Source organism: Tupaia chinensis, unplaced genomic scaffold (assembly GCF_000334495.1).
Source record: "Tupaia chinensis unplaced genomic scaffold, TupChi_1.0 Scaffold145093_1, whole genome shotgun sequence".
NCBI classification, from domain to species: domain Eukaryota; kingdom Metazoa; phylum Chordata; class Mammalia; order Scandentia; family Tupaiidae; genus Tupaia; species Tupaia belangeri.
In genome coordinates this window covers 2,203,216-2,230,444 of record NW_006204954.1, presented here as the reverse complement: position 1 = coordinate 2,230,444, position 27,229 = coordinate 2,203,216, and the positions used below count along the sequence as shown (strand labels likewise).

Genomic DNA, 27,229 nt, shown 5'->3' with positions numbered 1-27,229 from the left:
CCTTCCATAGCAAGCATCTCTCTTCCTGAGTTTAAAATTTCCATAGACTTGAATATATAACCATTTTTATGGGAACAGGGGTAGAAAGAGTTGGTAAGAGGCAGTGGGCGGAGAGGAAGCTCAAAAGTTTTTCTTGTAAATCTCGGGGTCTTTGGCATCAGGGCATTTACTTTTGCTGTTCAAGTTTCTTTTACCTCTTATTCTAGGTAGGTAAGAAATTGTACTGACTACCACAGAGCAAGGGTTTTTTTTTAGGCTTTTGCCATAAGGCATGTGTGCTCCTCAGAGACAGACAGAGAGGGAAAGTGAAAAATTACCTCACGGGGGAGATGGCCACACCACAGTCCCTTCCCTTCCATTCTCCTCTTGGGATCTTGGGCAATCATGCACATATGCCCAGTCTGAGTTTCAAACCAGTATGTCCAGGAGGCAAACCACAGTCAGTCATGTGGAAATCCAGCTCCTTAACCACAATGCTACCTGCTGGCCCCACACAGAGCAGGGTTTTAAAAAAAGGGGCTTAAGGGACCAGCAGATAGCATAATGGTTGAGTCACTAGACTCCCACATAGTTGACCATGGTTTAAATCCCGGACCCAGTGGCTTAAAACTCATGCTGGGTGCATGTGTGTGCATGCTCAGGATCCCAAGAGAATAAAGAAGAGGGGACTGCGGTGTGCCCATGCCCCAGGGCGGTGATTTCTCACTTTTTGTTTCTCTGTCTCTGATTGTCTCTCTGGTGAGCACACACACCCTAGAGCAAAAATCTCTCTCAAAAAAAACCTCCAAAGCCAAAAATCCTCCATCGGTGGTCCTGTCTCTGTTTCCCATGGAAGAAATGAATAAATTAAACAAACAAAAGAAAAAAGAGGGGGGGCTTTAAAAATGTGAGCTAACCAACCGAAGTCATAGCAGCTAAAAATTTTAAAACATCTTTGGATTTGACTCAGGTTGAGTGTTATCTAAAATAATCATTGTTACGCTATTGGGTTGCTGGGAGAGTTATGACACATTTTTGCATAGAAAATACATCATGACTTTTCTGACAACCTAATATATGTCTTTATAGCCATAAGAATGCTAAGATTATAATTCTATTTAAAAATAGAATATGAAAATATAGATAGATATTTACTATTATAGAAATGTAACTGCCATCATTGTTATTTAAATAATTTATATAAAATATTAGGTGGTTTTAAGCTTTTATTAGTCTGATCTGCTTGTCTTATTTGAGGTCTGTTAAAGAGAACAGATTCCTATTAAGATGTTTGTTCTGATCCATACCAAAATAAAGACCTCTAGAGAGTGTATAGTGATAAATTCTAGTCCAAGAAGACTTCATTTTCTGATTACCAGGGGACTTTCAAAGTAATGTACTCTAAACTGGTAAGTGAGTGTATTACTACTCAGCAGAAAATGTCAGTTATTCTCCCTAGGGTGAATCTGTATTTGGGGGAGATGGGGAAAGAGAAGGGCACAGTAAAAATAGCTCTGAACTATTCTTAAAAATTTCCCAACTATGTGGCTGTTGGTTAGAATGATGAATTTTTATAAAGTCAAGGCCAGCAAAAGGATTTAGCCTGAAATCTTCTGTGTTAAGGGGATAATCTATTATACTTGAGTAAAAAAATATTCGGGGGACAGTCTATGCAGCTATTAGTTAAATACTAATAGTTGTAAATTAGGCTTTATTTATAGTTTCATGGTGATGTTTGTTGAGTCTTTTATTCCTCTATTAAGTGTGACTATAATATGTGATCATAAAAATTCTTTCTGATTATGCTATAACTAAGGAACTGGCATTTTATTTTATTATTTTTAAAAAATTATTATTTATTTAATTTTATTTATTCATTCATTTATTTTAATTTGACCAGAGAGAGACACAGAGCGAGAGAGAAAGGGTGAAAGGGAGAAAGGAAGCTGCCAGGTCTGGGACTCGAACCATGGTCAGCCATGTGGGAGTGTCCAGCACCTTAACCACCACGCCACCTGCTGGTCCCCAAGGCATTTTATTTTATTAAATCGGTATTTTCCTTTTGTGTTTAACATTCAAACAAAACCCAAGGTGAGGGTATAAAGAAGAAATAACCTTCATTAGGTGGATAAAGAAGGTAATGGATATCTTAAAAATCCGTCTTTGATTTTAGGATATATGTTAGAGGGTGTAGGTATAACACTATATTTAGGGTAGGTAGAACATCACATTTAATTTTATTTGCTTTACCACGTTATAAGTTTATATTTGGGTAATATAACTAATACTGTCTCAATTTGTTGTTTTATAAATTAATGCAATAAATTTTACTTTGCTCAGGTTTAGAGACCTTCAGCCAGTTAATTTATCAAGATTCTTATGGAACTGTAAGTATAATTATCATATGTTACTAAAAATTGTTGGATGGACATATTACTACTATAAAAATATAACCAGCATAGCTATTGCTTCTTTTCCCCAAATATTTATCTTAGCTGGTAAATATAAATTTCATTGTTTTGTTCCAAATTAATCTTTTATCTAGTACTTATTTATATAGCAAGATGGTATTCTGCACTGAGCTCAAGAGAAAATTCTACAGCTAAATCAAAATTTTATTTTGTCTTGCAGTTCACTATCAATGAATCCAGCATCATTGATTCTCCAAGGTTCCCTCACAGAGGGATTTTAATTGATACATCCAGACACTATCTGCCAGTTGGGATTATTCTTAAAGTTCTGGTAGGTAACTACTTTATTCTAATCCACTATCTGTTCTGAAGATGTGTCTTGTTCATGCTTTTACTTTATGGTGGTCACTTACACTGTTATGGAGACTGGAATAGGACAATTGTTTTTCTTATACTAAGTATACAAACTGGGCTTTCTTCTCTCCCCAGAAAGGCATATTTCCTTAGCTGTGAAGTGGAGGCTCCTCTTCAGGAATCACTCTCCTGTTTCTTAGGGAGGGCCACACACAGCATATAGTTAGCTAAGATGGGTAACAGATAGTTTAGTCCTGCCAGTGGCCCCCTGTGTGCACTTTCATTCATCAAATCACATATCTCAACTTTGGGTTAGGAATACATTATCACCATACTTCTAGTTAGTGTCCTTCAATTTTGTGATATCCACTTTTTTAAAAAAAGAATTCATGTTAATAATTATTTCTTTTATTACTAAATTTGCTATAGGGCATGTTCACTTACCAGAGAGAGAGAGAGAGAGAGGGAAAGTGAAAAAGCAAGCCACGAGGTACAGGACTTAAACCACGGTTGGCCATTTGGAAGTCCCATGCCTCAAGCATTATGCTACCAGCTTGCCCGTGATAGCCACTTTTTTTTTTTTTTTTTTTTTGAGAGGTTTTTTCGCTATAGGGCGCGTGCGCTCGCCAGACAGACAGAGAGAGACATAGAGACAGAAAGCGAGAAATCACCCCCCAGGGGGGGTGGTCACGCCGCAATCCCTTTTCCTCCATTCTCCTCTCGGGATCTTGGGCACGTACGCACACGCGCTCGGCGTGAGTTTTAAGCCACCGGGTCCGGGACACGAACCACGGTCGACTACGTGGGAGTCCAGCGACATAGCCATTATGCTAACTGCTGGTTCCCTGTGATAGCCACTTTTAAAAAAGTGACATAGAAAGAAATCTAGGAGCTGCTTTATACTAGGGATATGTTTGAAAGGAATATGGAATCTCAGAGGGGATAGGAGTTAGGAATAAGGCTGACTATAACTGTTTTCTTCAAGGATAAACCCCTTTTAGTAGTGAATATTTTGAAACCAAAATCTGGGCAGTAAGTGCGATCATTGCTACGAGGGTGTCTTTGCGTCTAGGCCTCTCAGCAGACACAGCTAGAAAGCGTGTGTACATATATATTTATATGAACACGTACGTTCATGTCTTTTTGTTTCTGTATCTGTCTAATCAGAAGTTGACTGTAAAAGCTGGCAGACTACACCCCAAGGGTCAAATCCAGTCTCCCACCCATTTTGGCAAATAAAGTGTTCTGGAATATAGCTGCATACATTCGTTACATATTGTCTCACTCTACAACTACAGAGTGGAATAGTTGCAACACAACTGTATGGCCTACAAAGCCAAACATTTTACTATCAGGCCCTTATGTTAAAAGTTTCCTAGCCCATGGCCTGTGTTAAACACAATTTATACTAATCTGCTTAATTCCAGCTTCACATTTGGTCCTTTGTCTCAGTGCAAACCCTTCTAGTGTCCTCAGTGTCTTCATTGACTTGCACAGTCCCTTGTGTGTAGCTATTTCCCAATGGCAATGGCCAGATCCCTTCAGCCCACAAGAAGGTGGAGAGAGGCTTTAAGTTTTGATTATCTAGTAGGGCAAATCCCCCCTCATAATAATAATTTTAAAAATAATTCAATTAATTAATTAATTAACTTTTAAAATTTCACCAGGGAGAGACAGAGAAAAGGAAAGTGAGAAGGCAAGCCGCCAGGTCTGGGACTTGAACCATGGTCGGCCATGTGGGAGTCCAGCACCTTAATCACTATACCATCTGCCAGCCTCTCCCTTATTATTTTTAATCTTTTTTATAAACCCTTATTATTTTTAATCTTTTTTATAAAGTAGTCTGTTTCTATTTTATATAACTATCATATTATTTATTCTTCCAGAGTATACCTAAAATCAGTATGTTAACGTACCCAAAAATTTCTCTGGGAATTTTAATGGGAACGATATTGGGTTGGCAGTCAAATTTCAGAATTGTGGGAATTATACACCTTTACTTAATGAGTGCTCCATTTTTGCTCTGCTCTATTTCCAAACATAGTAGCAATAGCAGCCAAGAACTACTTTTCATTCTTTGCAGACCTCTAAATCCTGGGAATTTATGTTTGCTCCCCTCCCATAGAGCACAGTCATACTTCACAGTCTAGAATGCATGACAAGTCTGAATCGGCGTTTTGAATAGTGACATGCAGTGCAGTATATACGATGATGACTCTATACTTCCGGTGTTCTTTCTGTGCTGAAAAATTTTGAGAGGAAGCAGACTTTTGGAAGCATTCCAACAGAAATGTGTACTATGGATTGTGCATTCCATCTGCAGTATGTAATTTTTAACCTGTTTGCTTGCAGGATGCCATGGCTATTAATAAGTTCAACGTTCTCCACTGGCACATAGTTGATGACCAGTCTTTCCCTTTTCAGAGCATGACATTTCCTCAGTTAAGCGGAAAAGTGAGTGATCCGTGTTACTGCAGTCTGCCTACAAAAGTACCTGATATAGCTTCATTAGAAGTTTGTAGCTTCAGTGTTTTTTCTTATGTATAGTATGTATAGAATCATACTATCGAAGTTAGATGTTTCTGGCTATGAATTTTTTTTAGGGTGTGGCATTTTAAATATACATAAAACTGTTATGTTTTTGTCATACCAGTTTTGTCTGTACTTCTTAATGCAATGTTATCGTAAATGTTAAGTTTCTAGGGGCAGTATAAAATTTTAAAACTTTAATGTAGAAAACCTGAGTAATTCACAGTTGATGTACAGTTAACATATTTACCAAACAGTCCAATGGTATGTGAGGACTCTTCAAAAAGTTTATGAAAAATGTGTATTATGAAAAACTATGTATGGATATCAATTTCTTTGTGGTGCAAAAATACATTCCTACTTTAATTCCATTTTCCCACGGATTTTCTGAAGTCCCCTCATACAAATCTGTATGTAAATCTGTAAATAACAATTTCTTTTTCTGAGAAACTATACAAAGCAAGGAATTTTAGAGATGAGAGCTCTTAGAAAATACTGGTGGTTTCAGTTAGAAGTGCTCATACTGTCTGTACTATAGACCAATTGAGCTGGAAGGGACCCTCAATGTTACCTGGTTTAATCCCCTTGTAATACAAAGAAAGCGATTGACCTCCAGAAATTCAGTGCCTTGTCTGAAGTTGCAAGGGTCAGAGCCAGGGCTCTAAATTCTGTGCTCTTGCTACAATTCTAAAACTTTCTCCAACGATTATGCAGTACAGGCTGAAATCCTAGCAATGCATGTGTTTTTGTTTGCATTCATTTTACCTTTTATGATGAAAAAGTTTAAACATATACATAGAATTATCTAACAAATTTCCACATTCTCATCACCCAGCTTTAGTAGTCAATACATGACCAATATTTTATCACTTACACTCCATTTCATTATTTTGAATCAAGTATCATTTATCTCTTGCTAGTAAACAGCATTTTTTTAAGCCCACAATACATCATTGCAACCAAAAAGTTATAATCTCTTAGATAATCAACCAGTATTCATGTTTTCCCCAGTGTCTTTTTTTCCTTTAAAAAAAAAAACAACACAATATTTGCACTGGGATGCAGCTGAGGTCACTACTGTGGTTGGTTAATAAATATCAATTTTCTTTTGTTCTATAAGTCTCCCCCACCCCTCAATCTCTTTTCCCCTGTAATTTGTTGTTGCAGAAACTGAGTCATGTGTTTTCCAGTTTCCTGGCCTGGTTTTTGCTTATTGTATCTGCAACTTGTGAATTTACATCTTCTGTATTTACAATTAACTATAAGTTGCATCTAGTCTTGATTAGGTATTTGATTCCAGGACTTGCAGGACAAGAGCACTTTTTTAGAACTATGCTTTGAGAAGTGTGCTAAGTGTTAAAAGCAATACTAAGCTCCAAATAAAAGGGATTGAAGTAGTCTTAAAAACAATCACGTCACTAACAGTAATGAAAGTGACTTTGAAAAACAACAGCTACGCTTTGTACTGGGTCATCAGAAAAGTCATGACGCATTTTTGCATAGAAAATCAGAAAGATATGTCATGACTCTACCGATTACCCAGTAACAATGTGTGAATTTGGATTCTAAAATTGAGAGGATCAAGGTGTTCAGAGGTTTCACTTTGGAGACAGTTTATTTCTGTTTTATTGTGTGGTTATGTCAAGTTGAAGCAGGGATAGTAGACATTCTTGAAATGGAAGGCACTGGCGGAGATAGTTCTTTCAGAAATCTGGGGTTTACTCTGAAAGTAGGTCATTAACCTACAGTAAACAAATAATAGGACAAAAGCCCCAAAATGGCTATCATCCTTAGGGTCTGTGTTATTTAGGAGACATCTGCTTTGTTTTGTATAGTTTTTCTACTACTGGCATTAAAGCACTGTATTATTTTTAAATGAGTCATCCAACATCGCATGGGGCTGTTTAATACATTGTGAGTGGGAAGATTGGCTATCAAAGTGCATACCGCATTGTTAACCATGTGTAAAACCAAATCCATTTTGTCCATTTTAATTTGAACAAATGGGTCTTTTACAGGGAAGCTATTCTTTTTCTCATGTTTATACACAAAATGATGTCAAGAGGGTGATTGAATATGCCCGATTTCAAGGGATTCGAGTCATACCAGAATTTGATACCCCTGGACATACTCAGTCTTGGGGAAAAGGTAAGGAGTTTATGTCTACAGCCCTTCACCTTTGGAGAGAGAAGAGGAAAAAAAGACATTAACAGGCTTTTTGTGACAGGATTTCACTGTATTGTGATCCTCCTGCCTCAGCCTACCAATTGGGTAGGATTATGGGCATGTGCCACCACACCAGCATATTCACATTGGCCTGGGAACCAAGCCTATGCCTCTTACGTGGCTTCTAGCTTCCCAAGCAGTGGCACCATGTGTGCACCACCACACAGGGCCAGGAGTTTGTGCTTTACAAGTTGTAGAGAGAGAACATTTGAGATGTTGATTCTCTTATTTTATGACTTTGTGTTTGTTCATTTCGTTCTTCCTTGTGATTTGCACAATGGTGGCACTATGGACAGATACAATTCAATAACTGTTACGTATCTAGTGTAAGCAACTCACAGTGTCTAGGTAGTACTGCCTGAAGTATAAATACCAGAGATAAAAAACATAAAAAAAGATTACAAGTACAGCCACGTTAATTCAAGAAAACAGTTTCACAGATGAGGTAACACTTAAGATGCTTTTTAGAGATCAAAAAATATCGTTATGTTAGACAAGTATTTAGTTGGAGTAAAGTGTAACAAAGAGTAGGAGGGTCTATCGGGTGCTAAGAACTTGAGGCTCCGCAGCCAGACTGCTTGAGTTTGAGTCCTGCTTCTGCCATTGATAAACTGGGTAACCTTGGGAAAGTTATATAACATCTTCGGTTTCCCCACCTAAAATGAGACTGTTCATAGTAGCCATCAGATCATTTTTTGTGAATTAAAAAGTGAATGTAAAGCACATAGCAAAATGTTTAGCATTTAAATTCCTTAATAAATATTATTAGGGTAGACATGAGAGAATGGGGGGGTAGGGGGAAGTAAACATAGGAAAATACATTGTAGAGGACCTTGAGTAAGGAGCGGGGTTTTGACAGGACACGTATAAACCAGTGAGTTTCTAAACAAAGGAGGGACGCGATGGGACAACCTTTGTGAAAGTCAGAGTAGCCTGCTGGTTAGGGGAGCCAGATCCCACATGGCCAACAGCACTGGGGACTTGGAAAACATGCTGGGCCTGTGTACATGCATGTTCCAAAGCCCGACAGGATGGAGAAATGAAAAAGGGACTGTGGCATAAGCATACCCTTTAGGGGTGCTCTCTCCCTCTCCCCATCGTTCTGTTTCTGTTACCTCTCTAGCTAGCACATGTGCCCTCTGGCAATTAAAAAGAAAAAAAGTGTCAGACTACAATCGAAGGGGAAAGAGACTGAAGTCACAGACTAGGATAGTGATCACAGAAATGGAAAATAATGGGCAGAACTAAGAGACACTTGGCAAATCGATAGAACTTGGCAACTGATGGACACCAGAAGCAGGAAAAGGTTGCAGACTCTATGAGGATGTGGAACCCTTACTAGAATTTCAAAAACCAGAAGGTAGAGAATGGAGTTAAGGGAATAGAGAATTGGAATTTTCTGAGATCATATTTGAAGTGTAGCTAGGATTTCTAGTTTTATTCAGTAGGGAATTTGAAGCTCAAAAAAGGGTTTGGGCAAACTCAAGATTTGGGTCAATTATTTGAAATGGGTAACAATCTCAGAGACTGGATGGGAAGGGAAACAGGAGATAAAGAGACAGGATGCAGGAAGGAAGCAATTCTCCCTCATTTTATTTGGAAGAAATTACACGGTAACTAAAAGTGCTTATCTTTTGTATACAAAATTTCTTATAGGTTCAGCAAAATAAAGTAATATAGTCATGTGCAAATCCAGGCCTTTGTGATTAATACACGTCTTTAAAAAAAGAATCTTCTTTCTTCTAGGTCAGAGAGGACTCTTGACTCCATGTTACGTTGGACAAAAGCAGTCAGGCACTTTTGGACCTATAAACCCTACTCTGAATACCACTTACAGCTTCCTAACTGCACTGTTCAAAGAAATTAGTAGGGTGTTTCCAGATGAATTCATTCATTTGGGAGGAGATGAAGTGGAATTTAAATGTTGGTATGATTTTTTAAAACTCATTTTTCTTGTTAAATTTCGCTCAAGGGCCCATGTGCTCACCAGAGAGGGACAGAGGGAAGAACAGAGTGAGAAGTCACCCCCTCTCCTCAGGGGAGATGGCCAGGCTGCACTCCCTTCTCCTCCATTCTCCTGAGAGTTTGGGTACATGCGGACATGTGCCTGGCATGTTTCCCAAGTCACCAGGTCCAAGACTCAGTTGTGTGGATCCAGTTTTCCCAACTACCATACCTCCTGTTTGGTTCAAAACCCCTCTCTTTTTTTTTTTGGACAGAGACAGAAAGCGAGAAATCACCCCCCAGGGGGGAATGGCCACGCTGCAATCCCTTCTCCTCCATTCTCCTCTCAGGATCTTGGGCATGCACACACACCTGGCATGAGTTTTAAGCCACCGGGTCCGAAAACGAACCACAGTTGACCACATGGGAGTCCAGCAACATAGCCATTACACTAACTGCTGATCCCTCATTTTTTTTCTTTTTAACAGTGGCACTGAAGTAGGTGTAGAGGGCTCCATATGAAAAAGGAAGATTTGAGGGCAACATCTCTGCTATAAGGGTTTAAAGATACTACTGCCTGTACCACCGAGGCTGGGTCCTTGTAAGGGTTCCATGTGGGCAACACAGCTCCTGAGATGGTGGATTTTTGTAGAATGTACATTTTGGTGGTGTGACAAAGTGAAAGTTCAGGAAGGAATAGAGGTGAAAAATGATTATAAAAGATTATAAAAGATTATAGTGATTGAGAATATCTTTAGTGAAAGAAAGTCATGATTAAATGGGCAATTTTTTCAAGCAAAATATTCTCTGGAGGGGCCAGCAGGTGGTATGGTGGTTAAGGCACTGGACTCCCACATGGACAACCACAGTTCCAAGTCCTGGACCTGGTAGCTTGCTTTCTTACTCTCCCTCCCTCTCTGTTCAAATTGAAGAATAATTAACAAAATTAAGTAATTCTTAAAAATGTTTTTTTGAATGGGACCAGCAGGTGATGTGGTGGTTAAGGCGCTGGAAACTCCCACATGGCCAACCATGTTCAAGTCCCGGACCTGGTGACGTACTTTCTCACTTTCCCTCCCCCTCTGTGTCTCACTCTGACCTAATTAAAATAATAATAATGAATGAATAAAAATTTTTAAAAGATCTTTAGAAATAGCCTTAGGTGGATACACAAGGTGGGGTTTGGGAAAGCTATTTTTTATGGGAAATTAGCTTTTGTAAAAAGTTTGTATTTACAATGGAAAATTAGGAAAACATTTGCAGTGGTACATTAATTATTCAGTGTTTAAGCTTTTTTTACTCCTTGTAAACTTTAATAGTTTAAAGTCTGCACAACTATGTTAGGGATATGTGATGCTTTAAAAATAGGTTGGACAGGGACCAGCAGGTGGCATAGCAGTTATGTCACCGGACTTCCCACATGGCCAACCGTAGTTGGCGGTTGGAGTCCTGAACGTGGTAACTTCAAACTCACACCAGATGCATGTGCATGCATACCCAAGATCCTGGGGAGAGAAAGAATTGTGGCATGTCCTTCCTAGGGGATGATGTCTCGGTTTCCCTCTCACTGTCTCTGTCTCTCTCTGGCAAGGACATGCACCCTAAGGCAAAAAACTTCTATTAAAAAAAATAGATTGGGCATATAAAACTTAATGAAATTTTAATCACTGTTTCTGTTTAAGGGAATCAAATCCAAACATCCTAGATTTCATGAGGCGACAAGGCTTTGGAAAAGATTTTAAAAAACTACAATCTTACTATATTCAAAAGTAAGTTATTTGAAAGCCTATTTGTGTAGTTCATCAATGCTATTTGTAAAAAACTAAACTATTACTAAGTTCTGTGCTTTTTTTCATTTTTTGTGCACCCCGTGCCAAAGTTAAGTGTTGTGAAAAATCATTAAAGAAGGAAGCAATATCCATTGCTTATTTTAATCTCTAAGGGGACTGAGTGTTCTGTAGTAACTGCTGAGATACAGGATTGCAGATGTCTATTCTGAGAACTCAATTCAATGTCCTGGCTACCCTGGGAAGTCTTCACCACTGCCCAGCCCCTGGAATTCATGCCTTCTGTCAATTCCAGCATATCTTTTGCTCTGTTCTTGTGCTGTCCAATATAGTAGCCATAGCCACATACGGCTGCTTGAGTTTGAGTTAATTAAAATGTAAAGTTAACAATTCAGCATCTCAGGTGTTATTAGGCACACTTCACAGGCAGCTGGGGCGGGTGGCTGCCATGCTAGAAAGCACCTGCAGAATGCTGTCACTGCAGCAAGTTCAGGTACAGGGCTGCTCTATACTGGAGAGCAACAATCTTTTTTCATAAAGGGCCGAGAGTAAATATTTTAGGATTCATGAGCCATATATGGGTGCACATCCTTCTGTTTTTAAAAAAGTGTTTTACAAGTGTGAAAACCATCCTTACCTCATGAGACGTATATAAACAGGCTGCAGGCTGTAGTTTGCCAACTGCAGCTCTAAACGTTGCACTTAGCAAGCCCAGATTCCAGACTTTTCCTCATCAGCTTTTTGTGATACAGCCTGATCTTATTTATCATACAGAGTAGCTGGTACTGTCTAAATATCTGTAAATATTTGTGGACTGAACATTAGTAACTACTGAACGTCATTTGGGTGATATGACAGACTAGATTATGGTTTCCTTTATTATGAGATGTCCGTGAAATTACCAGAGAGTGCTGTTGTACAGTTTCCCATGGGTTGTCTACCAACTCAGTCTGAGGCCCCCCCACCTGTCTCGGGCATGCTTAGCGCCTTCCCTCAGCAGTGACTGTGAAACCCCTGGACTATGCTCGGTTCTATGCCAGGTGCTGAAAAGAACCACTTGTACCACTACCCCACGTTAGCTGGTCCTGCTAGAGAGCTTGGCACTTCCCAGTGCTAAAGGTAGTCCTTAGAAGACATGTATTTAAAACCCATTGGAAATAACTGCAACTATTTTTAATATTAGGCTTTTGGATATTGTTGCACCCACAAACAAGAGATCCATTGTCTGGCAAGAGGTTTTTGATGACCACGGACAGGTGAGAGTTGTGAAGGCTGCATGTGATTCAGATGATATGAGACTGCTTCCACCTGTTCATCTCGCCCTCCTGTCCTTCTCCCCTGTCGTCTTATCATTAATCACAAATCGAGCTTTGTGAACTTTGAATTAAGTTTTTTTTTTCGCCTGAGGGGCAAAATAAACAGATAAGAACAAACAAGTCTTTATTACTACTAAGGTAGCTATGTATTAAGATCAATCGTCAATATATACTTAAAAAAAAGGAATTATTTAATTTTATGTATTCATTAATTTATTTTAATTTGATCGGAGAGAACACAGAGAGAGAGGGAAAGTAAGAAAGCAAGCCACCAGGTCCAAGACTTGATCCGTGGTGGGCCACGTGGAATGTCTAGCGCCTTAACCACCCCAGCAACTGCTGGCCCCAATCGGCAATATTTACTTTTAAAAAATGGTATTATCTCACTGACATAGTCCAAATCCTTTATTTTCCTTGAGACAATGTGTACTGGCAAGTCCAGCTACTAGTATTACCTTTGCAGAGAGGACATGACATACTCACAGTTTCAAAGTAAAACATGGGTAGCAAAAATGAGACTAAAATGCAAATTTAAGCCTCAGTCTCTGAACCTACATGTTGCCACATAAAGGCAGAAGCTAAATATCCAACCTTAAGGCTGATGAAACTTTCAGTCTGAGTTCCTGCAGTGAATACCATATGGCAGTGACTCTGACGGAGAAGGGAAAGAAAATGTATACATGTTTTTTAAGGATCTTTAAAAAGTTACATTCCTTGGGGGCCAGCAGGTAGTATGGGGGTTGGGGTGGCTGGCTCACACACGGCCAACGACACGGTTCAAGTCCCAGACCTGGTGACTTGAGAGACACCAGGCGTATGTGCATGTGTGCTCAGACTCTCCAGAGAATGGAGAAGACTGTAGAGAATGCTGTTGGACGGTTTCCCACGAGCTGCCTGCCAACTCACTTCCCCGCACTCCCTGGGGAGCGCCTCCTCACTTTCTCTCTTTGGCAGTGCATGTGCCCTACAGAAAACTTAAAAAAACAAAAAAGTGCATTCACAGCACATTTACAGCCATAATGCCTTAGGCTTTCCATTTCATCTACTCTGTTTGCTAGACCCAATAATATGTATTCCAACGTGTTACTTTCCTAGCTTCAGCCGGGCACAGTAATCGAAGTATGGAAAGGTAACGGGTACACTGACGAGCTCAGTAAAGTGACAGAGGCTGGCTTCCCTGTAATCCTTTCGTCTCCTTGGTACTTGGATTTGATTAGTTATGGGCAAGACTGGAAAAACTATTATGGAGTGGAACCTCTTGATTTTCAAGGTAAGTAAAACAATCATTAATACCTCGGTTTGTTAGTTCTCTTCCCCTAATCCCCTGCCCAAGAATCCTTATGCAGGTGTTACCTACTATCTTATTTTATTTTGATCCTTGATTTTTGTATTAAAATAACAACGACTGCTATCATTTTAAACTCTGAGAAAGAAACCGTATTATTGCTAGAAGATACTGCACAACAGTGCCCTACTACCCAGGCCACCAGAGCTGGGCCTGAAACAGTGTCTTTAATGCTCACGTGATTTGTGTACGCTAATATGCACTATAAACCAAGGCCAGGGGAAGGAATAGTCTGCCACCTGTTCTTGTGCACAGCCACGAACACCTCGCAAATCCTGCAGACTACTCTAGAGAACTTGCCCTAGCATAAAGACTAGACGGAGAAATCAGTATTATCTCAAATTAAACCTGAACTGAAACTGCTGAACTTACATCAATCTGATGATTTTAATGCAGGGTCTGACGAACAGAAAAAGCTCGTCATTGGTGGAGAAGCTTGTTTATGGGGAGAATATGTGGATGCAACTAACCTCATTCCAAGATTATGGTATGGCATTTAAGTGATAACATTTAAGAATTAAGGTGCCGGGCTGGTTCCGTAGCCTGGTGCTTAAGGCAATTGGATCCCACATGGCCAACTTTGTGGTTTGAGCCTGGCAGCTTGAAAAACACTCTGGGCACACGTGCCTACATGCCCATGATTCCAAAGGAAGGGGGAGATGGAGAAGGGACTATATTGTGACCATTCCCCATGGGGGACACTTTCTCCTCTTCCTCTACTGAACACACATGCCCTCTGGGGAAGGGGGAGGAAGTACCCTTCTTTATCCAAATAGGAAAGCACTAGGAGTTTTCCCCAAGAATATGATTTAGATACTTACTTTAAAAACATGACTTTAAAGTTTTGGGGAACATGTGGTTTAATTTTAGGCCTCGGGCAAGCGCTGTTGGTGAGAGACTCTGGAGTCATAAAAATGTCACAAATATAGGTAACGCCTACAGCAGACTAACAAGGCACCGCTGCAGAATGGTCAGGTAAGAGAAGTTTTTTTTTTTTTTTTTTGGAGAGGTTTTTGCTATAGGGCGCATGCGCTTGCCAGAAAGACAGAAAGCGAGAAATCACCCCCCAGGAGGGATGGCAACACTGCAATCTCTTCTCCTCTCAGGATCTTAGTCACGCATGCACACACGCCCAGCGTGAATTCAAGTCACCGGATCTGGGACTTGAACCGCAGTCGACTACATGGTCCCAAGAGAAGTATTTTTTGAGCTAGTACTGTTAAGTCCATTGAGATTTCTAACCTTACTTGGTGTTAGCTTCTTAGGGTTTTTTTCCTCCTATAGTTAGAAATGTCATCTAAGAAGTAGTGATTTAATTAGAAACTAAGGATTATTTTTGTAGATAAGAGAATAATATATATTTGGACTTATGACTACTTTATAGATATATGTTGGTAGAATTTACAACTCCATCTTAAATCACTTTAACAATCTTGAATGACTTTTTCCCTTTTTGCTCAGTAATAAAGACTTTGATTTGGTGATTAAAATTTAATCTACTCGGGACCAGCAGATGGCATAATGGCTGTCACTGGACTCCCATGTAGCCAACCACAGTTTGAGTCTCAGACCAGGCAACTTAAAATTCACACCAGACGCGTGTGTTATGCATGCCCAAGATCCTGAGAAGAGAATGGAGGAGAAAAGAATGTGGGTGGCCATCCCCCCGGGGGTGATTTCTCACTTTCTATCTCTCTATCTCCGTATCTTCGGCGAGTGCACACGCCCTGTGGCAAAAATCTCTCTTCTGAAAAAAATAAATTTAAGTTCCTCAATTCCTTTAAGTTGGCAGATGAAGTATGTCAATCTAAACATCTTTTGTTCATGTTATCTGTCTACAGACGTGGAATAGCTGCCGAACCACTTTATGTTGGACACTGTGACTATGACGACCAAGTATAAAGTGAGCCAAACAAACAGGAAGAGAAAAGGCCACAGCAATCTGCACTCTAATCAACTTGATTCTAAAATCATGTGAACTAAGATTTAGACTTTTTTGAATAAAATATATCTTTTTATTGATTGCACCTCTTAATTAAATTACATATAGAAGACTGGTGTCTTTCTTGTGAGAGAAGCTTAAAAAACAAAACCTTGTGATAATAACTTCATAGATGAACAACATGGTTAAAGTACATTCACACTGAATAACAAAACACATTTTATTAGAATAGTTAACTCCAGTGCCATTGTCAGTTTCCAAGTAACACCTATTACCTAGCTCTTTGAATGTACTGAAAACAGCAATTTATTTGTCCAAGAAATAAAACAATACAAACTGTTCTTACTGAAAATGAAGCAGATAGTTGCTCCTGAATGGGCCTAAGACACTTGGGTCGAGCCACTTCTCCGGCTGAGCAGTGTACTTTGGTCATGAGGATTCATGGCTTGGTAAGAAGACAGTTCTAAGCCAAAAGTAGCTGAGCCTGATGTTAATGTTCGAAGCACAGTTGAGTATCCCTAGTTGAAATAATTTAAGTTGGTTATCAGATTTTTGAAAAAAGGATTATTTATTTCTTTAATTCCACTTTTTATTATTTTTTAATTGGACCAGAAAGAGAGAGAAAGGGAAAGTGAGAAAGCAAGTTGCTAGGTCCGGGACTCGAATCATGGTTGGCCATGTGGGAGTCCAGTGCCTTTAACCACCGTGCCCCCTGCCGACCCTGATTATCACCAGATTTAAGCCTTGTGTTTCACTTCCTTCAAATAGATCATTGAACCTCCCCCCATCCCAGAAACATTGGATATAAAAACATTGTGGAGGACATATCCTGTGGTCCTGGCATTCGTGAGCTAGATCTGTTGGTACCCAGGTGCCACATTTTGCTGTGGTATACCTCAACCTCTGTGGTCCTAGGATTGAAAAGAACTCCTTGAAGCGCTGTAATCCCTGGATTTGTCCAACAATTTAAATCCGAATCCTAACTGTTCCTGATGGTTGAGACGTAACATGCATTCTCTAAATCAAAGCCCTGAGGCTTCTTTCAACTATTACTGACTGCCTGTTTTCACTTGGCTCTTATATCCCCTGTATTAAAAAATAAAACATGTGGGGGCCAGCGGGTAGCGTGGTGGTTAAGGATGCTGGACTCCCACATGGCCAACCGTGGTTTGAGTCCCAGACCTGGTGGCTTGCTTTCTCACTTTCCCTTTCTCTCTCTCTCTTACTCTATCCCTCTTGGTCAAATAAAATAATTCTTTTAAAAAAGGAGTGTGTTTTTCCGTCACTTAAGTACCTACCATAATTTCGGCTAAGGGAACAAATCCAATAACAATTCTGTTGTCCTGACGAGTCTGGATTTCCTGAATGTTTCCTCTTCTTTGTGCCAGATCTGCCAGGACAGGGCTGAGGTAATCTCTAGGCACTGTAACCTCGAGATTCATCAGAGGCTCTAAAACTTGCTTATCAGCCTTCTTTAGGGCCTAAAGAAATTACAGAGTGTTAATCATGCTTTTCTAATTTGGAAATCAAATCTCTATTAGAAGAAGATTTATGAAAACAAATAGTGCCCATACTCTTATTTTTTTCTTTTTGGAGAGGTTTTTGCTATAGGACGTGTGCACTTGCCAGAAAGACAGAGAGAGACAGAGAGACAGAAAGTGAGAAATCACCCCCAAGGGGAATGGCCACGCCATAATCCCTTCCCCTCCACTCTCCTCTCGGGACCCTGGGCATGCACACACACGTGCCCGGTGTTGAGTTCAAGCCACCGGGTCCAGGGCTCAAACTGCAGTCGACTACATGGGAGTTCAGCGACATAGCCATTATGCCAACTGCTGGTCAAAATAGTGCCCATACTCTTTAATTAAGCCTAGGGCTCTAGCCAAGACATAACATTGTCTTAACTCTCTCTACATTGCAAAGGGTACTTAATAAAGTTTGATTATATAGAGCTCCTGTGAACATGGGACCAGAGTCAGAGAGAAAATGAGAAATCATCCCTCGGGGTGGATGGTCATGCCACAATCCTTTCTCCTCCATTCTCCTCTTAGAATTTTGGGCACACACACACATGCGTCTCCCATGAGTTTTAAGCTGCCAGGTCTGGGACTTAAACTACATTCATCTACATGGGAGCCCAGTGACGTAACCGTTACGCCTACTGCTGGTTCCCATCTTTCTTCATATTTAAACATCACAGTTCTGCTCATGATGTCTATAATCAAGGAGGAAAGAAAGTAAAGACAAGAGCTTAAAAAGGAATTAATTCAACAAATTAGTAGAAACATTCTATTTAGAAGTTCTTGTGTAACTATCTTTTTAGAATCATAGACTTCAGAGCCAAAAACATACACAAAAAGAAAATAATAAGGAAAATGGAAAATGTCTTTCAGAATAAAATGGAGCGGAAAAAGGTAAAAAAGGGGAAAATGCTAAAACTGAAAAGGGTTGGATTCTGTGTAACTATGTTAGACATCCTGTGCTCATCAAACTGTCCTTTGCTCTCTCTTCGTAATCTTTTCCTTGGCACCATCACTTGGTCACAGAACTCTACATGGCTACCTCAGACTTTAAGTCCTCCTGGCCCAGTCTCTGTGTGCTCTAGTTTTATATTCTACTGACCTCTGTAGGAGAGTCTGGATGGCCTTAGCTCTCCCGTGTCCTAAACTGAGCGCTTCGTTTTCTTTTCCAAACACTGTGCTCTTGTATTTTTCAGTTTCTGGCACCACTAGAGTTCAGTTCATGTGGACATGCATCTTTGACTTCCCTTTTCCAAGGAAGCTAGAAAGATTTCCATTTCTAGTGCAGGTGTCTTAGTTCACCCCTTTGTGCATTTCCTGTCCTGACCTATCTCTTCCCTACTCCAATCCTTTCTGTACCCTATTGGTTATACTTCTCCTGTCTGGAACTTTACAGCTAAACTTTGCTTTTATCTCTGCCTGGAATGTCCCCTACCATGCCCACACCCTCCAGAATCATAACTCAAATATTAATTTCCTCCCAAGGATCTTCCCTAATGCCCTAGTTCCCAACTTTTATGGTACTCCACCTATTTTAATACCTTGGCAACATGGCTGTCTTTAATTCCTTTACTAAAAATCATAAGCTCCTTTACGTCAAAAATAAAATTGTTCTATTTGTGCCCAGTAAAATCTAAGTATGACATGGAAAGCTCAATAAATGTATGTAGAACCATGAAGTCTCATAAGGAGAGAAGTTTCCCCACTAAATGAAGCTTAACAATGATAGGAGTGTGAGGAAAATCCAAACAGTTCATGGGGAAAGTAGAATTAAAGTATGAGCTTGGGGTCAGCAGGTAGCATGGTGGTTGAGGCGCTGGACTTCCACAGGCCAACTGTAGTTCAAATCCCAGACCTAGTAGATGGCCTTCTCTCTCTCTCTCTCTTTGGTGAGCACATGTCCTATAGCAAATGGAAAAAAAAAAAAAAGATAAATAAAATTAAATAATTTTTTTTTTTTTTTTTTTTCTTTTTTTTTTTTTTTGTGAGAGGTTTTCGCTATAGGGCGTGTGCGCTCGCCAGACAGACAGAGAGAGACAGAGAGACAGAAAGCGAGAAATTACCCCCCAGTGGGGATGGTCACGCCGCAATCCCTTCTCCTCCATTCTCCTCTCGGGATCTTGGGCACGCACGCACACACGCCCGGCGTGAGTTTTAAGCCACCAGGTTTGGGACGCGAACCGCGGTTGACTACATGGGAGTCCAGTGACATAGCCATTACGCTAACTGCTGGTTCCCAATTAAATAATTCTTAAAAAGATAATAAAGCATGAGTTTATTTTGGTACCAAAAAATATTTTTTTGGAGAGGTTTTTGCTATAGGGTGCGTGCGTTCGCCAGAAAAACAGAGAGAGATAGAGATACAGAAACCGAAAAATCATCCCTCAGGGGGGATGGCCACGCTGTAATTCCTTTTCCTCCATTCTCCTCTCAAGATCTTGGGCACACATGCACATGCACCTGGCAAGAGTTCAAGCCACCAGGTCTGGGACTCGAACCATGGTCGACTACATGGGAGTCCAGTGACATAGTCATTGCACCAACTGCTGGTCCAGTACCAAAAATTTTTGAAATCTATGAATAGTTTTTTTCATTTTAGAAGGCATTTTGCATTTTGCAAAATAGGCAAATATACTTAGGGCTTAAGGTTAATTTAGAAACATTACATCAGCTTTTTAAAAAATAATTATTTTATTTAACTTTATTTATTTTAATTTGACCAGTGAGAGAGAGAGAGAGAAAGTGAGAAAGTAAGCCACCTGGTCCAGGATTCGAATCCCAGTTAGCCATGTGGGAGTCCAGCACCCCTAACCACAATGCCACCTGCTGGCCCCACATCATCTTTCAATTACTACTATTTCAGTATTAAAACTAGTTTCAGGAGGAATTCTAAAAAATACTTGAAGGTGAATGTCCTCAACGTAACTATGACTACTTTGAAGATGGTATTTCTAATTACACTCTTAGATGGACAATATTCAGATTATTTTTTCAAAGCATAGTTTTTTTTTTTTAATCAAAAAGCTTTTTAAGAGTATGAATTCAAACACATATAAAAAATAATAAGTTTAGCCTTTTTAAGTCAAGATTTGGGGTATTTAGGTTAATAATTATGGATTTGAATAAGACTATAAGATGGTGAAATAGCATTTTATGACTTTTGGCTAAAACATTGCTATTTTCTTCTAGGCTTTGTTTTCTGGTTTTAAGGATTTTTGTCCTGTCTTGAGCTGCCGATAGGTTCATGTACCTACTATTTAAATAGAATCCTAACCTGTTCCCTGGCTTTAAGTTTTAAGCAAAGTTCCTTAGCATTTGTTTGATTTATTAAGCTAAAATTGCTTTGCTTGAAATTAAAAAATGACTGTGGTAAGCTATATAGCAACAGCTAGGTGCTACCTTAGAGTTATTCATTCTACTCAGAATTTCACACCTAAAGTCAGACATGTATTCATAGATATACCAGCTGAACTTGCTGGTGAAAGCAGTTAGGTTATTTAAGAAATTTTGTGAATCAATAAAATGTGGGGATAAAAAAAATGGAAAACAACCGTAGACACCTAAGACAGTGCGGGGAGGGAAATGGCAGAGGGTAAGAAATAGGGGTAAAAAAATACACACACACACACACACACACACACACACACACACACACATCTATCTATCCATATGAAACTAGAAATGGAAAATTATTGACGATAACATGCGTGATTAAGCCACTATGCAGTATATTCTGGATGAGAAATCACATTTTGTATGCTGTAACGATGCTTGGGGAATGAATGTAAATTAATTAATTTAAAAAAATGCTTCAGAAGAAAATTATAGTGCACTTGTAACTAGTTTCTAGCTTTGTCCGTATTTTTAGTTTAAGGTATTTCGTGAATCAATAAAACGTGCAGAAAAATAAGACTATAAAAATTGTGTCTCAAATACAGTACAACCATGAGAAAATTATTATAAAGTCTATTATTACAATACAAAATCAATCATCTGTAAAACCAGGGTATTCAAAAACTCAGAAGAGTGCATGGACTCACATTTAGTACACCACATTCCCGGGCCTTAATCCAGCTCTGGTAGATTACTGAGGCAGGAAGCAGGGGACCCATGGTACCCAAGGACATCCTCCCAGGGAAACACACAGAGAAGACACATTGCTTGAACCTTTGAGAAGGAAAGATGCTTACCCTAAATCTGCTATTCACTGGGCCTTATCTAATTCCAGGGGTCCTTGATTAAAGTGATCTTACTTGAATAAACATAAAAATCCAAAATTGGAACCAGTATGTCTGGAGCCAACCTAACTACAGATCTGACATCTACTCAAAACCGCAAAGCTTGCTGTGTGTCTGAGAGAAAGAAAACAGAAATGTCACTGAAGAAAACTTGCCTCTTTGACAAGATTGCAGGATATTTCCACAGCAACCTGTATTAAATAGCAATTTCTAAGATCGCCTATCAAATAAAAACCTAGTGATTAAGAAATCAAAGATTCTCCATGATAAGAACTCTCAATAACTCAACCATAATGTCCAGGAGGCAAAGACATAGGGAAGGTGCTGTAAGCACAATGACTGCAAGATCAGTGGAACTCGACTCAGGAGAGTTACCTTAAAGCAAAAGGGATTAGGATGATTCCATACCTTTTGTACACATCGAGAGACACAGGCAGAAATCATAGTTGGGGAGGTACCAGGATGAATTATCAATGAATGCAAAGTAATTGCCACATCTTGAACTGGGGATCCAAGCAGTGGTCCTAGCAAAGGGAAAACAATTATTGGCCCAGCACTCGATATGCAGTAAGAAGTGCAAAGAAATAGGAAATACTAACAAAATTAAGAAAAAGAATGAAATCCTCTGTAAGGAGTAATTAAGGGGCAAGTGCAATACTAAGGCTTAAACTCACTTGAGCACCTTACCCTGGAGGCATGCACTGTGGATTCCATTTTCAATGGCCTCTTGGAAAACCTTCAAAAGGTCTTCACTAAGACTTTCGGCATACTCGATCGCTGGCATAACTGACGGTGTTTCAACTGGCCTTGCTTCTAGTTCTACAGTCACGAGATGCCTTTTGTCTCCTAAAGTTCTATCTAAAGTATCTGTAAAAAAACAAATTGAAAAAAATACCTCAGATATTTGTTCTGGAAATGTGTCAAGGCATCACAATTGGCAAAATTACAATCAACAAGCTCAAAGTCCCATAGAAAATAAGAGAGACTATTAATAATGGCACTAAATACAGTATTTCAAAAAGGAGTGCTCAGTTCTATCAACAAAACATCAACCTCTGTTTATCAATGTTAAAAATCTGCTCTGAATCTCCTATTGATATTGCTTTAGTGTTAAGATGTGTTGAGGCACATGACATGAAGATTATACATTTAAACTTTTCAAAACATCTTTAAAATTCTTTTACTTGCCAGCTTTCTAGTAAAAAGTAATCTATCAAATTATAAAACATTTAAAGAGGGCAAAAGATTAACTAATAAGATTTAAAAGGATTTCAACCCTGTCAATTCACAAACTGTTCAATTTCGTGTATACTTTATGGATTTTATGATTTCTTTCCCCAAAAAACAAGTACAGTGTTTGCTGTATAACTGAAAACATGATTTTCCATTTGCCAATAACCAATAGCTGCTACCAATCTCCAATATTTTACTAAAATGAAAACTACGGGACCAGCAGTTGGCATAATGGCTATGTTGCTGGACTCCCATGTAGTCGACCAGTTTGAGTCCCGGATCGGGTGGCTTAAACTCACACCGGGTGCATGTGCATGTGTGTGCGTGCATGCCCAAGATCCCAAGGGAGACTGGAGGAGAAGGGATTGCAGCATGGCTATCCCCCCTGAGGGGTGATTTCTAGCTTTCTGCCTCTCTCTTTCTGGAGAGCGCACGCACCGTATAGCAAAAACCTCTCCAAAGGAAAACTATGCTGTATTTATATAAATGGCCATGTAATACATTGATTTGTGGTCCAAATTCAAAACTACACCTTAATTATAGTCTACAATTCTTCATAATTCCTGTGTAGGCTTGCTTTTATGAAATATTTCATATTTAAAAATACATGAAGGTGGCCCCATGACCTAGTAGTTGGGGTAGTCAGATCCCACAAGGTTGATTGCGTGGTTGAAAAACACACCAGGCAAGTGTGCATGTGTCCCGAATCCCAATAGGATGGAGAAATGAGAAGGGATTATGGTGTGACTATGCCCCACTGGGCATGGAGGTGCTTTTTTTTCTCTCCCTCTGTGTGTCTCCCTGGTGAGACATAAGCCCTCTGGCAAACTAAAAACAAAAATATTAAAAATATATATGTATGGGACCAGCAGATGGTGTAGCAGTTATGTCACTGGACTCCCACAAGGCCAACCATAGTTAGAGTCCCAGACCTGGTGGCTTCAAATTCAAACCAAGCACATGTGTGTTCGTGTCCAAGATCCTGGAAGAGAGTGGAGAAGGGATTGTGGCATGGCCATCTCCCTGGGGGGTGATTTCTCACTTTCCCTCTCACTGTATCTGTCTCTCCAACAAGTACACACATCCTAAGGCAAAAACCTCAAAAAAATATGTAAGCTAAAAATAAAGCAAGCATTAATGAAATTTAAAACTACAAATGAAACAGTATCATCCAGTGCTTAGACACCTTCTGAAGCAACCATTATCATATCTTATCACTCCCATGATTCTTTTTTTTAAACTTTGCCATAGGGTGTATGTGCTTGCCAGAGAGTGTGCTAGAAAGAAAGAATCCCCCAGCGGGCATGGCCATGATGCAATCCCTTCTCCATTTCTCCTTCCTTTCAAGATTCTGGGCATGTAAGTATACGTGCATGGTGTGTTTCTCAAACCACTGGTCTGGGACTTGAACCACACAGTTGGCCATGAGGGATTCAGATGCCTTAAACACTAGGCCACAGGGTGGCCCATCCGAGGTTTTCTTTAACATCGTTTCACAAATACATGCATCTCTAAACAATGTAGTTGACTTCAGCTTCGTTCTGAGTTTGTTATTATACTGATAAGTATTCTGCAACTTGGCTTTTCCTTTTCTGCTCCACATGTCTATGGAAGTAATCCTGGGCATGTTCTCACTCGGTCTCCTCTATGACATCTAACAATTAGTGCCTGGCACTCTACTGTAAGAAAGAGCCCTCCCTTTTCTTTCCCAGCTAATTGGTTAGCTACATACTATTAACACGAACTTGTGAATTCCTGTTTTTTCTCAGTGCTATAAAATTTGTGCTTAATTATCTTGGTGTTCTAACAAATGAATCCAGATCTGGTCAGTGGAGCTTCTCTAAGCTGGTTCCTTCGTCATTATGCTATACCTCCCCACCCCATCACTTATTTGAGCATCTTCTGTCTTCTCTCACAGCGTAATACTGCATTGCTGATGTTTTCTGTTTTAAGTTTTTCTTTCTTTTTATTAAGTTCTTTGCTGTAGGATGCATGCACTTGCCAGAGACGGGGAGAGAGAGAGAGAAAGAGAGAGATATCACCCCACAGAGGGGATGACCACACCTCAATCTCTTCTCCTCCAGTCTCCTCTTGGGATTTTGGGCATGCACACACATGCACCCAGTGTGATTTTCAAGCCACTAGGTCCAGGACACAAACTGTAGACTTGGCCATGTGGGATCTAGCTGCCTTAACCTCCACAACACCTTTGGGCCCTTAAGATTTCTTTTTAATTGGCAAATAGTAATAGCATATATTTATGGGATACATATGATATTTTGTTACATGTACACACTGTGGAGTGGTCAAACCAGACCAATTAACATAGGATTTCAAATACCTATTCTTTCTTTGTGCTGAGAACATTTAAAATTAATTTTTTTAGCTAGTTTGAAATACACATTATTATTAACTATACTCACCGTGCTAGGCAACACAGAACCAGAACCTATTCCTTCTGTCTCATTAAAGCTTCATACGTTTTGACCAGCACTTCTCCTTTCCCTGTTCACCTTCATTAGTCTCTGGTAACTACCATTCATTCCACTCCTCTTCTTTCTTTTTTAAAAAAATTAATACTTAATTTATTTATTTATTTTTTTCTATTTGACCAGAGACAGAACAAGAAAGGGAAAATGAGAAAGCAAGCCATTAGGGTGGGACTCAAACCACGGTAAGCCATGTGGGGGTCCACCATGCCATCTGCCGGGCTGCTACTCTTCTACTTTGTAAAGTTCCCATTGCCTGCTTATTTCTCATAGTATCCTGTTCATTACTTATACTTTCTATCCCCTATTTCTTCAACAATAATAGACTTAGCTTATATTCTGTACCTGATAATTACAAAATCTGAAGCCTTTGTTAGTCTGACTCTGATATTTGTTGCTTCAATCACATTTCTGCTCATTATGCTTTGTCTTACAGTTTTATGATTTAAAACCTTTTTTTAATTGTGAGTTCATATTTTTTTTCAGTTGCAGAGAATGTGAACGTTTATCAGAGACAGAGATGGGGAAGGAAGGTATCCCCAGTGGAGCATGATCATACAATAATACCCTTCTCCATTTCTCCATCTTGTCAGGACTTTGGACGCACACATGCACCTGATTTGTTTTTCAAGCCTCTGGGGCTGGGATTTGAATTGCAGTCAGCAACATGAGGTCTGGCTCCCTTAACTACCAGAGTAAGGTCTGGCCCATGAGTTCATATTCTTTGTGTGTGGGGATTTCTTTGAAGCCTAGATTAAAGACACATTTTTCTAGAGAGGCTCTTTGATTTTTCCAAGTTCTTTAGCATAACACTGGTGGATCTATGAGCACTTTACACTAAATTCTTCTTGGTTTGAAGTTTTCTAGGTTGTACTGGTTTCATGGATTTGAGCTAAAAATCTTTATCAAAAGCTTATGATTAGAAATTCTCAGAAATGTTTCTCTCTGCCCCTAGAACCAAACAGACAAGTTCCTTTGCTTTCTGATTTGTTGGTATTTCCTAGTTAACTCCTTCCATGAAGATGTGGCCTTCAAGCACTAGTTGATTACAGGGTCCTCCAGAATAGCTACTGGCTGCGACGCCAACCTCACTTACTCATGTTCCTAGATTCCTGTTTCTGATACCTTTTCCTCTGGAATTTATTAACTTCTAACCAGCGTGGACATTAGTATTTTCAGTTTTTCCAAATACATTGTCCAGAAAGTAATCTCCTTGTCATTTACTTCTATATTCTGCTGGTTTAATTTTTTAAGTTTCAGTGAAATATAACCATCTGGACTTCACACAAATGAATGAGATGCTAAAAGACATCCTCTTATCCTAAACAACTTTTTCCTACATTATTTCACAAACCTCTCCATGTCTTCTCTATGGGAGTGAATAACAGTAGTAGTCATGTTATTTTGCTTAAGGGAACCAAAATAAAATGATCATACACAGAAAAATCATTAAGTTTTTACATTCTAGAACAGAAATATAAAAACTTTTTTACATTACTCAAGAACACTATCAGCATTGAATTACCATATTTATTAAATAGTGGACATGATTTTCCAACCACTTTATAGAGTTAAAAAATAAAACATAGACTATAAATTTTTATATTTGTTCGGGTAGTTAAAGATCAGGATAAGCCATCTACAACGATGGCTTATTCTAGCCCACAACCACTGCAAAGCACATCTACCTGAGGAGTGGCTCAGCCTGCAGATGTTACAGGTAGAAATGGAATTGGGCTTTCTGTGTTTTACACACACACACAAAATCATAAAAAATAAAAATACATACACACAAAAAATGTATGCTCTGTTGGAAGACACTAGTGATTATGGACACCACTTTAAACAACTAAAACCAGAAAAAGAGAGAGAAAAAAAAGTCGTAGATGATTTTTTTTTTTTTTGGGGAGGTTTTT

The 27,229-nt window shown here is 39.3% G+C and overlaps 2 protein-coding genes across 5 annotated transcripts in view; one reads left to right on the top strand and one right to left on the bottom strand.

The window, feature by feature from the left end:
- HEXB (hexosaminidase subunit beta) overlaps positions 1-15,934 on the top strand; it is a 27,520-nt gene extending 11,586 nt beyond the window's left edge. The window contains exons 4-14 of the mRNA XM_006167791.3: positions 2,320-2,366; positions 2,611-2,721; positions 5,097-5,198; positions 7,292-7,421; positions 9,246-9,426; positions 11,126-11,212; positions 12,414-12,486; positions 13,642-13,816; positions 14,288-14,378; positions 14,762-14,866; positions 15,733-15,934. Of these exons, the coding sequence (XP_006167853.1) occupies positions 2,320-2,366; positions 2,611-2,721; positions 5,097-5,198; positions 7,292-7,421; positions 9,246-9,426; positions 11,126-11,212; positions 12,414-12,486; positions 13,642-13,816; positions 14,288-14,378; positions 14,762-14,866; positions 15,733-15,793 (1,163 nt within the window). The 3' untranslated portion in view covers positions 15,794-15,934. The remainder of the gene's footprint in view (positions 1-2,319; positions 2,367-2,610; positions 2,722-5,096; positions 5,199-7,291; positions 7,422-9,245; positions 9,427-11,125; positions 11,213-12,413; positions 12,487-13,641; positions 13,817-14,287; positions 14,379-14,761; positions 14,867-15,732) is intronic.
- The window catches only part of GFM2 (GTP dependent ribosome recycling factor mitochondrial 2), a 42,623-nt gene continuing 31,277 nt past the window's right edge, over positions 15,884-27,229 (bottom strand). For 3 of the 4 annotated variants that reach the window (XM_014583918.2, XM_006167793.3, XM_014583919.2), the window contains 4 exons: positions 22,279-22,458; positions 22,000-22,115; positions 17,132-17,314; positions 15,884-16,351 (listed from right to left, as the gene is read on the bottom strand). In XM_014583918.2, coding sequence (XP_014439404.1) covers positions 16,214-16,351; positions 17,132-17,314; positions 22,000-22,115; positions 22,279-22,458 — 617 coding nt within the window. In that variant the 3' untranslated portion in view covers positions 15,884-16,213. The remainder of the gene's footprint in view (positions 16,352-17,131; positions 17,315-21,999; positions 22,116-22,278; positions 22,459-27,229) is intronic. The other variant, XM_006167794.3, reaches the window with a different exon arrangement.